The 13,064-nt window shown below is 41.8% G+C and overlaps 1 protein-coding gene and 1 pseudogene across 1 annotated transcript in view; one reads left to right on the top strand and one right to left on the bottom strand.

Annotated features, from left to right (window-relative positions):
* MOGAT1 (monoacylglycerol O-acyltransferase 1) overlaps positions 1-11,694 on the bottom strand; it is a 37,306-nt gene extending 25,612 nt beyond the window's left edge. Inside the window, exon 1 of the mRNA XM_004033274.4 lies at positions 11,478-11,694. Coding sequence (XP_004033322.3) covers positions 11,478-11,571 — 94 coding nt within the window. The 5' untranslated portion in view covers positions 11,572-11,694. The remainder of the gene's footprint in view (positions 1-11,477) is intronic.
* LOC109025833 (ras-related protein R-Ras2-like) lies at positions 719-5,682 on the top strand (annotated as a pseudogene).
* Positions 11,695-13,064: the final 1,370 nt, after the last annotated feature.

Raw genomic sequence — 13,064 nt, 5'->3', positions numbered from 1 at the left:
TAATTCACAATGTTGTACAACTACTACCACCATCTAGTTCCCAAACATCCCCTTATTTCAAAATAAAACCCTTTACCCATTAAGGAGTTACTCCCCATTCCTCCCTCAGCTCCACCACTGGCAATTACCAATCTGAAGTCTGTTTTTTTTTTTTTGAGACAGGGTCTCACTTTGTCACTCAGGCTGGAGTGCCATGGCATGAACATGGCTCACTGCAGCCTCGACCTCTTGGGCTCAGGTGATCCTACCACCTTAGCCTCCCAAGTAGCTGGGACTAGAGGTGCGCACCATGATACCTGGCTAATTTTTGTAGTTTTTGTAAAGATAGGATCTTGCCATGTTGCCCAGGCTAATCTCGAACTCCTGAGCTCCACCGATCCACTTGCCTCGGTCTTCCAAAGTGCTGGGATGACAGGTGTGAGCCACTGTACCTGGCTGTATTCTGTTTCTGTGGATTTACCCACTCTTGATATTCATATGAATGGAATGGTATAATATGTGACCTTTTGTAGACTTTTGTTTAACATCAAGTTTTTTGCAGACCTTTGTTTAACATCAAGGTTTTGAGGTTCATCCATGTTGTAGCACGCATCAGTACTTCATTCCTTTTTATAGCTGAACAATATTCCCACGTACATATACACTGTAATCTGCTTATTCATGCATCTGTTGACAGACATTTGGGTTGCTCCCACCTTTGGCTACTGTGAATGCCACAATGCCCCCATCACTGGAACCTTACTACATGTTTGAAACAAGTAAGGCTCCAGCAAAGTGTATGTGTGATCATCAAATTTAGCACCACCAATAAAGGGACAAAATGACATGATGCCTCCTCACAGGATCTAATGGGAAATACATTCCATCACCTTAGTCAAGTCCAGGTTGGGGGGCACTCTACAAGATAACTGGCTTGGGCTGTTTAAAAATAATCAACCTTATAAAAGCTTTAAAAACAAATTAAAGGTATAGGAACTGGTCTACTTATAAAGGAAAAGTTGAAGACAATGAGGGAAATTTGAATATAAACCATATATTAAATAAGATTATCATATCCCTGATAAATTTCTTGGGTATGATAGTAGGATTTTGATTATACAGAAAATTCTTGTTTTCAGGCGGTACATGCTACAGTATTTAGAGATGAAGTGTTATGATGTTTACAATTTAGTTTCTTCTAAATTGTTCAGCAGCAACAACAAAGTGTGTGTGTGCACATGTATGTGTGTGTGTGTGTGGTGAGAGGGAGAGAAAGCAAATGTGGCAGAATGCTAAAAAGTTGCTAAATCTAGATAAAAAAGAATATGTTTTCAAAAATTTTTATTTTATTGTGGTAAGAGCAGTTAACGTGCAATTACCCTCGTAACAAACATTTGTGTAAACAAGTATATAATGCAGTATTGTTAGTTGTAAGTACCGTGTCTGTGACATAATAATATTTAGTCTCTGCCTCCAGTTCCTGGCCTAGGGCTCCTAAAACGGTTGTAATTTCCTGATCAACAGGGGTGCTAGGTACATCTTTCCATCTTTTGTTCTTAATATTTGGACCCCAGTCCTGACGCTGAGCTCCCAATCCCTTGGAACTTCCTGAGTGACAGCAATTGTCTTTTCTTCTAATGAGGCAACTCTTGGTGGGCTCCAGGATGGTGGCTGGTCACTGAAAGACTAAGCAGGCACTAGATGCTTGGAACCTGCAGCCCCACCCCCATCGTCAGGGAGAGGAGAAGGGCTGGAAATGGAGTTAGTGACTGATCATGTTAGTAACTGATCATGCCTAAATGAGGAAGGCTCCATAAAGTCCCGGGTTCAGACAGCTTCTGGGTTGGTGAACACAATCACAAGCTGAGAGATTGGTGTACCCCAACGCCATGGGGACAGAAACTCCTGTGCTTTGGAACCTTTCAGACCTCTTCCTGGGTACCTAATCATCTACATCATTTATCATATCCATTATAATAAACTGCCAAACATAAGTGTTTTCCTGAGTGCTATGAGCCATCGTAGCAAATGACAGAGTCCGAGGAGGAGGTCGTGTGAATCCTCAATTTGTAGCCGTCAGAAAGAAGCACAAGTGCCAACCTGGACTTGTGGTTGGCATCTAAAGTTGGGACAGTCTTGTAGACTGAGCTCTTCACCTGTGAGACCTAGCTGCAGGTAGACGGCATCAGAACTGAACTATAGAATACCTAGTTGGTGTCTGGAGACTTGGAGAAGGGTTGGTCCAGCAAAATCAGGGACATAAATTTTCAGTTTCCATGAATTGAAGACTTTCGGCAAGGAGTGGTGGCCAGGTCTGTGGCTTCTGGAAAGCGCTTAAGTGCTTACACAGGCAATTCCCATACATTAATGATTTTCCCTCTGTTGTCGCTACCCTTTCTGACTCCATTCCACTCACCTAGCTATTTACAATAAGTGAAATTGTTCTATAAAATCTCCATGAGCAACCTGCATCAGCCAAAACATTGTGAAAGCCACTGAATGTTTATTTACTTGCATTAAATAATGACCATAATTAAGAAATAATTTAAGACTTTAACTTGTATATGTATTCTTTCTTCCTATTCTCTTCCAAAAAATTTTCATTTTTTTCTGCATGAAAACTGTTTCCATACTTATTTTAACCATTTAACGTAGTATGGAGAAAGTAAGTAAAATTCAGAGGCAAGCAAAAATCCATTAGCACCTCTTTTCCTTCTTATTCCCGGAGACACTGTATTTTTTAAATACCTATCCATGCCATCTGTAGAATATAAGAATGTAAGTGTAAATTCTTCTGATTTTAAAAATTTCTATTTTAAGAGAACTTGCCTCCCAGAGTTTTTAAGGATTGTGCTAAAAGACAAATCTCATCAGACCCCTTTGCGGAATTTTGCAGCCTAGTTTTCTTCATATGTGGGTTTATTCTACACTGCTTTTAAAAAGTGTTACATACAGGGAAATACCTTTTTCTTGTTTTATAGCACAGTCAATATTGAACCTACTTCCTTGCCTGACGAAGGCAAATAAATTATAACAAAGATCTGGCTGAAACCAGCCCCATGTTCTAAATCTTTCAGGAAGGTTTCTATAAACACAAATACTTTGTATAGTTCAAACTGAAATCCATGGAGATAGTCCATAATAAAAGAGACATACTAGTGTTTATGAAAGCCCAAGAATCCCTTGCGTAATGTTAAAATGTACTTTCTCCAAATTTTCCAGATTGAAGGAACTAAAAAGACAAAATAATGTGAAAAGACAAAATTACAGCAAATTTAGTTATGGAGCTAACTGACTTTTATTCACTATTCATGAATCAGGGCAGCCTCCATTCTGCCAAATAGAAGGAGAGCTTTTACCGAGAAATGGTGGAACAGTGGGTAAGGTAGAAACAAGGAAAACAGAACAAGGGGGAAGAAAAAGTGGATTGGCTATTGTCATGTCACTTCAGGTTTCTTTTTCATAAAGTTAAAGCAAAGCAGACTTCCTTATTACACGGACTCAGGCAGACTGAATCTCCTGTTTTCAGGAAAACTGGTCTGTTTGGAGATCTACCTGCTTCCTTGAAGTTTCAAGTTTGATCATGTGGCACATAGGATGAGTGGCTCCACTTTGGTTTGCTCAGGTCTGCTGGAGCCTAGTGCAGGAGCTGAGTCCAAAACAATGACTGTCCAAAATTTCTGTTTAACACAACTAAATACAACATGTGGATTCCTTTGCTATACAGGACAAGGGAACTTCTGAAATATGAATAATGTCTATAGGTCATAGTATTGTATTGTTATTTTTCTGATTTGGGTAATTGTACTGTGGCTATGGAAGAGAAATGTTCTTGGTTTTAGGACATATGTACTGTAATCAGTTCAGTTAGTTTTCTACAAATTAAACTATAAGCTAATTCCAATCAAACAGCAATCCCAATCAAAGTCCCAGGAGGCTTTTTTTGGTGTGGAAATTGTTAACCTGATCCTAAAATGCATATGGAACTGATAAGGACTTGGAATAATCAAAACACCTGTGAAAAACAACAACACCAACAAAGTTTGAAGACTAACAGTATCTGATTTCAAGAATTATTATAAAGCTATAATAATCAAAACAACAGGGTACTGGCATCAAGATAGATAAACAGATCAATGGCACAGACTAGAGAGTCTAGAAATAAACCCATGCATATATGGGCAATTGATATTTGATAAAGGCACAAGGGCAATGCAGTAGAGAGCAGATAGTGATCTTTCAAAAAAGAGCTGGAACCATTGGATTACATATATGCAGAAAAATGGATTTAGACACTGTACCACACACAAAAATTAACCCTAAATAGATCATAGATCTATATGGAAAACCTAAAACTATTAACACTGGTAGGAGAAAATATAGAAGAAAATTTTTGTGACCTTAGATTAAGGAAAGAACTTTTTTTTTTGGAGACGGAGTTTTTTGCTCTTGTCACCCAGGTGCTGGAGTGCAATGGCACGATCTCAGCTCACTGCAACCTCCACCTCCCGGGTTCAAGCAATTCTCCTGCCTCAGCCTCTCAAGTAGCTGAGACTATAGGCACCCGCCACCACGCCTAGCTAATTTTTATATTTTTAGTAGGGGCAGGGTGTCCCCACGTTGGCCAGGCTGGTGTTGAACTCCTGACCTCAGGTGATTCACCTGCCTCGGCCTCTCAAATTGCTGGGATTACGGGCGTGAGCCAGCACGCTCAGCCAGATTAAGCAAAGATTTTAAAGATACGACACCCAACACAACCTATTAAAAAAATGGATACAATTGACTTCGTCAAAATTAAAACTTCTGCTCTTCAAAAGACACTGTTAAGAGATTGAAAGGATAATCCGTAGACTGAAAGAAAAATCTATACAAAGCTCATCGCTTTTAAATGACTTTATATCTAGAATACACAAGAACTCTCAAAACTCAGCAATAGGGAAACAAGCAATCCAATAAAAACCAGGCAAAAGATTTGAACAGATACTTCAACAAGGAATAGAGATGGCAACTAAGCACATGAAAAGATGCTCACGGTCATTAGTCACTGAGGAAATGCAAATTAAAGCCACATCGAGACACCACTACACACTTATTAAAACTGCAAAAATTGTGGCTCAGCAACATTCTCTTGGCTCCTGGTGGTCAGTGAGGGAAGTGTGTGGGCAAGTCAGCACTCACCATCCAGTTAATCCAGTCCTATTTTCTAATGGGTTATGACCCAATCACTTAAGATTCCTATGCAAAGCAGTGTGTGACTGATAACACAGCAGGCTGGCTAGATATTTTAGATAAAGCAGAACAAGAAGAGTTTGGTTGGAGCCATGAGACAACAGAATATCAAAACTGGTGAGGGCTTCCTGTTGGTCTTTTGAGTCACAGGTCAAGGCAGTTTTGGAAAAAATCTATACATTTCAAAGACAGATTCTCAGAGTGAAAGATTATGATGAGTTTCCAATGATTTTATTTGGCAATAAAGCAGATCTGGATCATTAAAGACAAGTAACACAGGAAGGACACAGTTAGTACGGCAACTTAAGGCAGCATACCCAGAAGGCATTAGCAAAGATTAGAATGAATGTAGATTAAGCTTTCCATTAACTTGTCCAAGTTATAAGGAAATTTCAAGAGCAGTAACTTCGTTCTTCACCAGAATCGACGTGGAAAGAAAAAGACAAGAAAGGCTGCTACTGTGTCATTTTCTAGAATCCTTTGAGTTTTAGCTATCAGCCTCCAGGAAAAGCCCTCATCTTCTTTTTCTCTCCTTATAGTTTACATCTCATTAGTACCTTTCTAGCCTTAGACAAATGATCACCACATTCGCCTTAGACCTAGAAGCTGGTAAGTCCTTCCCATGAAGCTAATACAACAGTCATTTCCAGACAAATTTAAAGGAAATGCCAAGGCTGCTTCAAAATTTCTGATTTCATTAAAATATATATGCCAGGCGTGGTAGCTTTTTAGTAGAGACAGGGTTTCACCGTGTTAGCCAGGATGGTCTTGATCTGCTGATCTCGTGATCCACCCGCCTCGGCCTCCCAAAGTGCTAGGATTACAGGTGTGAGCCATTGTGCCCGGCCAATAAGTATTTTTATATGTTTATGAGCAAATATACTTCACAACATACCTTGTAAATATGTAAAGATAAGTATTTAATTCTTATTGTTCACTTTTAACTGACAAAACATAAAAAGTGGAAACTATAGAAGCTGTGGTAGAACTTTTACTTGCTGGTCTGGTTTTGGTTGTACCCACCTTTGGCCAGTCACATATCTGCTCAAGAAACCTTCCCAATAGAGTACAACAGGATGAGACTCTGAAATCATTTTCAGTATTCCCTACTAGATATTGACTGTTATATCTCAAGTATGAAGTGTAAAACTTTAGTTGACAATTAGTGTAATTGTGGATGGCTTCTGATTTTGTTTTTTAATTCTGTGGATTGTGTTTAAACAATTCAAAAGCATGTTCCTGATTTTTAGATACTAAAGTACAAAGTTGTCACTTTATTGAACGTGTACAAAAATCCCATGAAGTTTATAGAGCATACCCTTATATAGCTTCAAGTGCTAGAATTAAAATTGATCAGTATCACAAGAAAAAAAATTCCAAAAATTAAAAAGACTACATCAAGTGATGGTAAGGACATGGAGCAATTAGAGCTCTCATGCCCTGCCAGTGAGAATGTAAAATGATATAATACTTTGGAAGAAACTTTGGTGGTTTCTGGAAAAGTTAAACCTGCGACTGTCATATAATCAAGGCATTACATTCTTGGTTTACCTATGCATAAAGAAAGTATATGTTCATACAAAGATCTGTAGGTGAAAGTTCATGGTGGTATTATTCATAATAGCTATGAGCCAAATATTCATCAATAGATGGCTGGACAATTTGCAATATATCCATGCAAGAGGATGCTGCTTAGAAACAAAAAGCAATGAACTATTGATATATATGAGAAATAGTATCAAAATAATTACACTGAGTGAAAGAAGCCAGACAAAAAGAGAGTATATATGATGTGATTCCATTTATACAAAACTCTAGAAAATGCAAACTAATCTGTGGTGACAGATCAGATCAGATCAGATCAGGCACAGTGTGGCTCACACCTGTAATCCCAGCATTTTGAGAGGTCAAGGTGGGAGGATCCCTTGAGCCAGGGGGTTCAAGACCACCTAGACAACATAGAGAGACCCCGTCTGCATTAAAAAAAAAAAAAAAAAGGAGATCAGTGGTTGCTTGGGAAGGGTGGTTGGGGGTCAGAGAAGGAGGGCTTACTGTTTGATTTTATTACTAAATGAAACATTTTGCTACTTTAAAATATATTCCAAGTACTAATAGCTTAAACTCACTTTCCTGGTGATGGGAAGAAAAATGCATTCTGGAATTTTGATTTAGAGATCTTAAAACATCATTAATAAAACATCTCTCGTCACCACTGGAAGTAACTATTATATCAACTCCTTACTTGAAACTTGATAATTAAATGGAAAGAAGAGAGTATTTATCCTTTCTTTCCTGTAAGAATTGAATTGTAGGGTAGTCAAATGGTGCTACATGATGAGACAAATTTTTTAACTGCAGAAATTCTAGCTAATAAATGAAGAATAAATGATAGAATAAGAAAATTGCCCTTTGGGAGGCCGAGGCAGGCAGATCACAAGGTCAGGAAATCGAGACCATCCTGGCTAACACGGTGAAACCCTGTCTCTACTAAAAATACAAAAAATCAGCCGGGCGTGGTGGCGGGCGCCTGTAGTCCCAGATACTCAGGAGGCTGAGGCAGGAGAATGGCATGAACCTGGGAGGCGGGGCTTGCAGTGAGCCGAGAGCACACCACTGCACTCCAGCCTGGGCGACAGAGTGAGACTCCGTCTCAAAAAAAAAAAAAAAAAAAAAAAAAAGAAAATCACCATTTTGCAGTTTCAAATAAAACAGGTAATTCGGGCAAGCATCACGACTTAAATCACTAGATGAAAGTTTGCAGCATGCCAGTCATCACCTCGGATTACTTGCTTCCTAGACCCACTGACCAATTGTAGACACAAATAATGGGACAAGCAGACACTGTGTGCATCCTGATGTGATGTCACATGAAGTGCACAGCAACACCTGGGAAGAAGTCTTGCCCAGAAGGTTTCATCTAAATCTAATCGAGCATTTAGCTCTAACTTCCATCTTTTAAAAGAAATACAAGGGATAGAGGAACAAGTTAACCCTACAAAGAAGCAGACAAACTCACAAAGTGAGACATCCTGCAGGACCCATGTCAAATGGTTTCATCAAGGCTTCACTGACAAGAAAACAAAGGGGAGACACTGTTCTACCTGAAAGACATAAAAACCAAATATAATGCATGGGTCTTATTTGGATTTGGGCTCAAAGAAATTGCCAGTAAAAGTGTATTTCGTCTGGGTGCAGTGGCTAGCGCCTGTAATCCCGTTACTTTGGGAGGCTGAGGCAGGAGGATCACTTGAGCCTGGGAGTTGGAGACCAGCCAGGGCAACATAAGGAGGCCCCATTTCTACCAAAAAGAAAAAAGAACGAGAAAAAAGGTGTAGTTTTGGTACAATTTAGGATATCTGAACTTGTTTTACATGATTTTAAGTAATTTTTGTTAACTATGCTAGGTATGACAAGAGTACTATGGTTACACACCAAATACTTATTTTTAAAACATGCAAACTAAAGTATTTAGTATTAAAATATCTTAATGTGTGAATTCACTAGACACGAAGGAAACAACAGACACTGTGGCCCACATGAGGGTGGAGGGTGGAGGATGAGGAGGAAAAGCTACCTACTGGGTACTATGCCAATTATTGTGGTGATGAAATAATCTGTACAATCCCCATGATGATCAATTTACCTACATAACAAACCTGCACATGTACTCCTGAGCCTAAAAGTTAAAAAAAAATTATACAAAAAAAGTGATTTGTTTTAAAATATTTTTGCAAAATAATGGATAAAACACATATGGCAAATTATTAAATAATTATAAACCTAGGTCATGGGTATATGGGAATTCATACTCTTCTCTCTAGTTTCTGTATGTTTGAAATTTCCCACAATATAATTTCCAAGATATATAATACAAAATATGCTCCTGCTAACACAAATGTCAAATGTGTGAAACAAAAACATTGAGGTGAATTGGATCTAGAACCACTGTAGTTTGATTCAAATTAGACACAGGTCATTCAGCATCTGCCATGTCCTCGTCACTAATCCACTCACATGCGGTCACATGTGTCTCGACTTTCCACTACTGGGCCATGTGATCTTGAGTAACTCCCTTTATCTCCTAGGTCCTTCATTGGTAAAATAAGGGTAAGGGGTAGTCCCTCCCTCACCAGGTTGCTGTGAGGATTACATGAGTTAATACTCTAGGGATCTGGTGGGTGCATAATTCCTATTCTGGGTGATAGACCAGAAACAGCCATTCAACAAGTATTTGTGTATATCTCAAGAATTTGTGTATATCTCAAGTATTTGTGTATATCTTCCATGGGCCAGACATATACTGTGTGTTTCCTCACTAAGCTTGTAGACTAAGACAGCCATAGAGAACTTTCTCAAGTCACCACAGCCATACACAGATACAAGCAATGATAAGTGCCATGAAAGAAAAGAACAGTGGCTATCAGAGATGTGTTGAATGATCGGTTAGGAAGTCGGACTCCAAGTTCAGGCCATTTAAGAGAGCAGTTTAGTGGTTAAAGCAGACACTTTGGGCAGAATACTTGGGTTTGAAACCAGCTCTACCACGTCCTGCTAGCTGCATCGCCTTGAGCAATTTACTTCACCTCTTAGTTCCCTCATCTGTACCAGGAGTGTAGGAATAGTCCTTACCTCACAGGGATGTTGTGAAAATTGCTAGTTAATCATGGATGTTGCTTAGAACAGCACCTGGCATATACCAAGCGCTAGATAAGGTTGTGTGTTGTTATCTCCATGGTGCTTTGATCCAGAGCAACCCTGCCTCACGGTGTAGCCTGTGAGGACTTAATAAGTTAACACTTTGAATTACTTTTTTTTTTTTTTTTTTTTTTTTTGGTAAATTCTACCTAGCAGCACAGGAGAGTCACTTGGAGAGTTCTTAAAAGAGGAAAAAGGAAAAAAAAAGGTGTACAGACTTCATTTTGAAACAAATGACTTAGAAATTCCAGGGATGAGCCGGGCGCGGTGGCTCACGCCTGTAATCCCAGCACTTTGGGAGGCTAAGACGGGCGGATCGCCTGAGATTGGGAGTTCGAGACCACCCTGACCAACATGGAGAAACCCCGTCTCTACTAAAAAGACAAAATTAGCCAGGTGTGGTGGCACATGCCTGCAACCCCAGCTACTCGGCAGGCTGAGGCAGAAGAATTACTTGAACCCGGGAGGCGGAGGTTGTGGTGAGCCGAGATCGCGCCACTGCACTCCAGCGTGGGCAACAAGAGTGAAACTCCGTCTCAAAAATAATAATAATAATAATAATAATAATAATAATAATAATAAACAAATTCCAGGATGGAACCTGGGCATCTGTATTTTTTAGAAGCTTCTCCAGTGATTCTCATCTAGAGCCAGAGTTGAGAACCACTGATTCAGGCTTTCGAAATGTAAAAGCAGTTTTAAAAGTGTAAAACTCTCCAATGCAATGGGTTTATTACTATTATTACCACCCCAACGCTGTACAATCCATGATCTTACAGCATACACACGATCTTAGTCTTCAGAAGAGTTTATGTTTCAATAGAAGGGTCTCCCCCAAATTCCTCCCTCCTCCCACATCACCCCTATTTATTTCAAGAGCAGAACAAATATGAAGGAAAAAACAAAAAACAAAAACAAAAACCACCCAAGTTTTTGCCCCATCTAATGATTCGGCTCGTGTATGTTTCATGGGCTCAACTTGGGAACCAACTGGAACACACACGCTCCTGAGTCAAATTATTTCCAGAGAGAAACCTCTCAACCAAATGCAATGAGTGGTGCAGCCTTCTTTACAGAAAGGTACTGCTATGCATCCAGGAAGTCTCCAAAACGGGAAAGGGAACACTGCTCTTTGTCAGGAGGGTGGGGAGACAAAGAGGGGGAAGGAACCAGGTTTTAATTACTGAGGCATTACTTTGCCATCTATGAATCAACAGTTCGAGAAACGAGTTTGCCAACTTTTGAGGGGTTAAAGTGCTCATGCGTTCGATGGGGTCATGGTTACATTTTGGTAGATACAGTCGCCAAAAGTCATTGAGCTGTATCCGAATAACTGCGCCTTTTATTGTAGGCAAGGTGCACCTCAATTTAAAAAAATAACGCAGGAGAAAATAAAATTAAACAGTCGTTAGCGATGAGGTTCTCGTGAGGAAACCAAACGCTCTCTTTGACCTGCCTGCTCTGGCCGACAGGGGAACGAGGGTTGGAAGGTTCTATGCAGGTCCTGGAATCCGGACCGTCCCGAGGGAGGATACGGAGCCCAAGCCCCGCGGCCCGGGGGGCGGGGTCCTTACCGAGCAGCAGGTATTTCAGGACCCACTGCAGCACGGCCACCGTCTGCAGCCGCCGCACCAGCTGGATGTTGAGCGGTGCAAACTCTACCTTCATGGCCTGGCCGGGCGAGGACGGCGCCAGCCACTGCAGCCTGCACCCACGCTGCTCTGCGGCGCCTGTGGGAAGTGCCCGCCGGATCCGGGCCCCGCGCTGGTCACTGGCTGGGCGGAGAGGAAAGGCAGAGGCTAGGCAGCGAGCGGGGACCCAACTGCGCCCTGGGTGGGAAGGCGCGCTGGGCTGAGGCTGGGGGCAGCCAATCACAAGAGCCGGGCGCCAGAGCTGGCCCAGCGCCCTGGCCCCGGAGCAGCTGCAGCGGCCCGGGCGCATTGGCTGGCGCGCCGGGCGCTGGCGAGAGCGCGCCGCGTGGGACACGAGGGACGGGGAGATGGGTCAATTGGCAGCCAGCCCGAGCCGGGCAGCGCGGGCTCCTGCCGCCTGGCTGAGGACCTGGGATCTCCACCAGGATCTGACCATTGTTCAGCTGATCGATCACCCAGCGCTTGCCTTCAGCATCCCACCCCTTCATTCGAACCCTCTGTGATTGGGGAAGGGTTAGTTTGAGGAATCGCACACCAGCTGGAGAGAGGAGCGAGACTTGTTTCTTAGTTTATTGATCTGTGTCCCCCCGCCACCTCCAATTTCCCCGGGGAGGGGGAAGGGGACCTGGCTTCCTCACTCTTGGGTCCTCAGTTCCCTACAGGAGCTCCGGGAACCTTTCACCCATTCATTCATTCAACCCACATTTATTGAGCACTTGCCACGTGCTGAGCACCATCCGGGCGCTGGGATAACCAGCTGTCAAGCGCGTCCGTGTGAAGAGACCACCAACAGGCTTTGTGTGAGCAACAAGGCTGTTTATTCACTTAGGTGCAAGTGGGCTGAGTCCGAAAAGAGAGTCAGCGAAGGGAGATGGGGAAGGGGTTGCTTTATAGGAGTTGTCTAGGTAATGGAAAATTACAGTAAAAGGTGGTTATCTATTGTTAGCAGAGGAAGGGGTCACAAGGTACAGGGTGGGGAGATCATAAGACTCATTGTCCAGAAGAAGAATGTCACAAAGTCGATTGACCAGCTAAGGTAGGGCAGGGACAAGTCACAATGGTAAAATGTTGTAATGTTGGTTAATCAGTTAAGGCAGGAACTGGCTGTTTTACGTCTTTGCGTTTTTTTTTTTTTTGGCTGCTCCAGGCTTCTTGGCTCCTGCAGGCCACCTGGATGTGTACGTGCAGGTGACAGAGGTTATAATGGCTGAGCTTTGGCTCAGAGGCCTGACACAAGCTATTCACTGTCTTGTTCTCAGAGTACAGGGAGAAACAGACATAAGCAAAACAACTACACAATTTGGTGTATAATTACAAGTAAGACCCTACTATGAATGACTAGAAGATTCCAAAACCAAGACTGCTGCATGGTCAGGGAAGTGTCTGAAGAAGTGCCCTTACTTGAGCTGTAGCCAAATCTAGTTAACCCAGGAGTCATCCGGGCAAAGGGAAGCACATATGCAAAGGTCCTGTGGCTGAACTCCAAGAAGAGCTCAAAGAGTGAGAGCT

This window comes from Gorilla gorilla, chromosome 11 (genome assembly GCF_029281585.2).
Source record: "Gorilla gorilla gorilla isolate KB3781 chromosome 11, NHGRI_mGorGor1-v2.1_pri, whole genome shotgun sequence".
In the NCBI taxonomy this organism is placed as follows: domain Eukaryota; kingdom Metazoa; phylum Chordata; class Mammalia; order Primates; family Hominidae; genus Gorilla; species Gorilla gorilla.
This window is presented reverse-complemented; position numbering and strand designations above follow the sequence as displayed.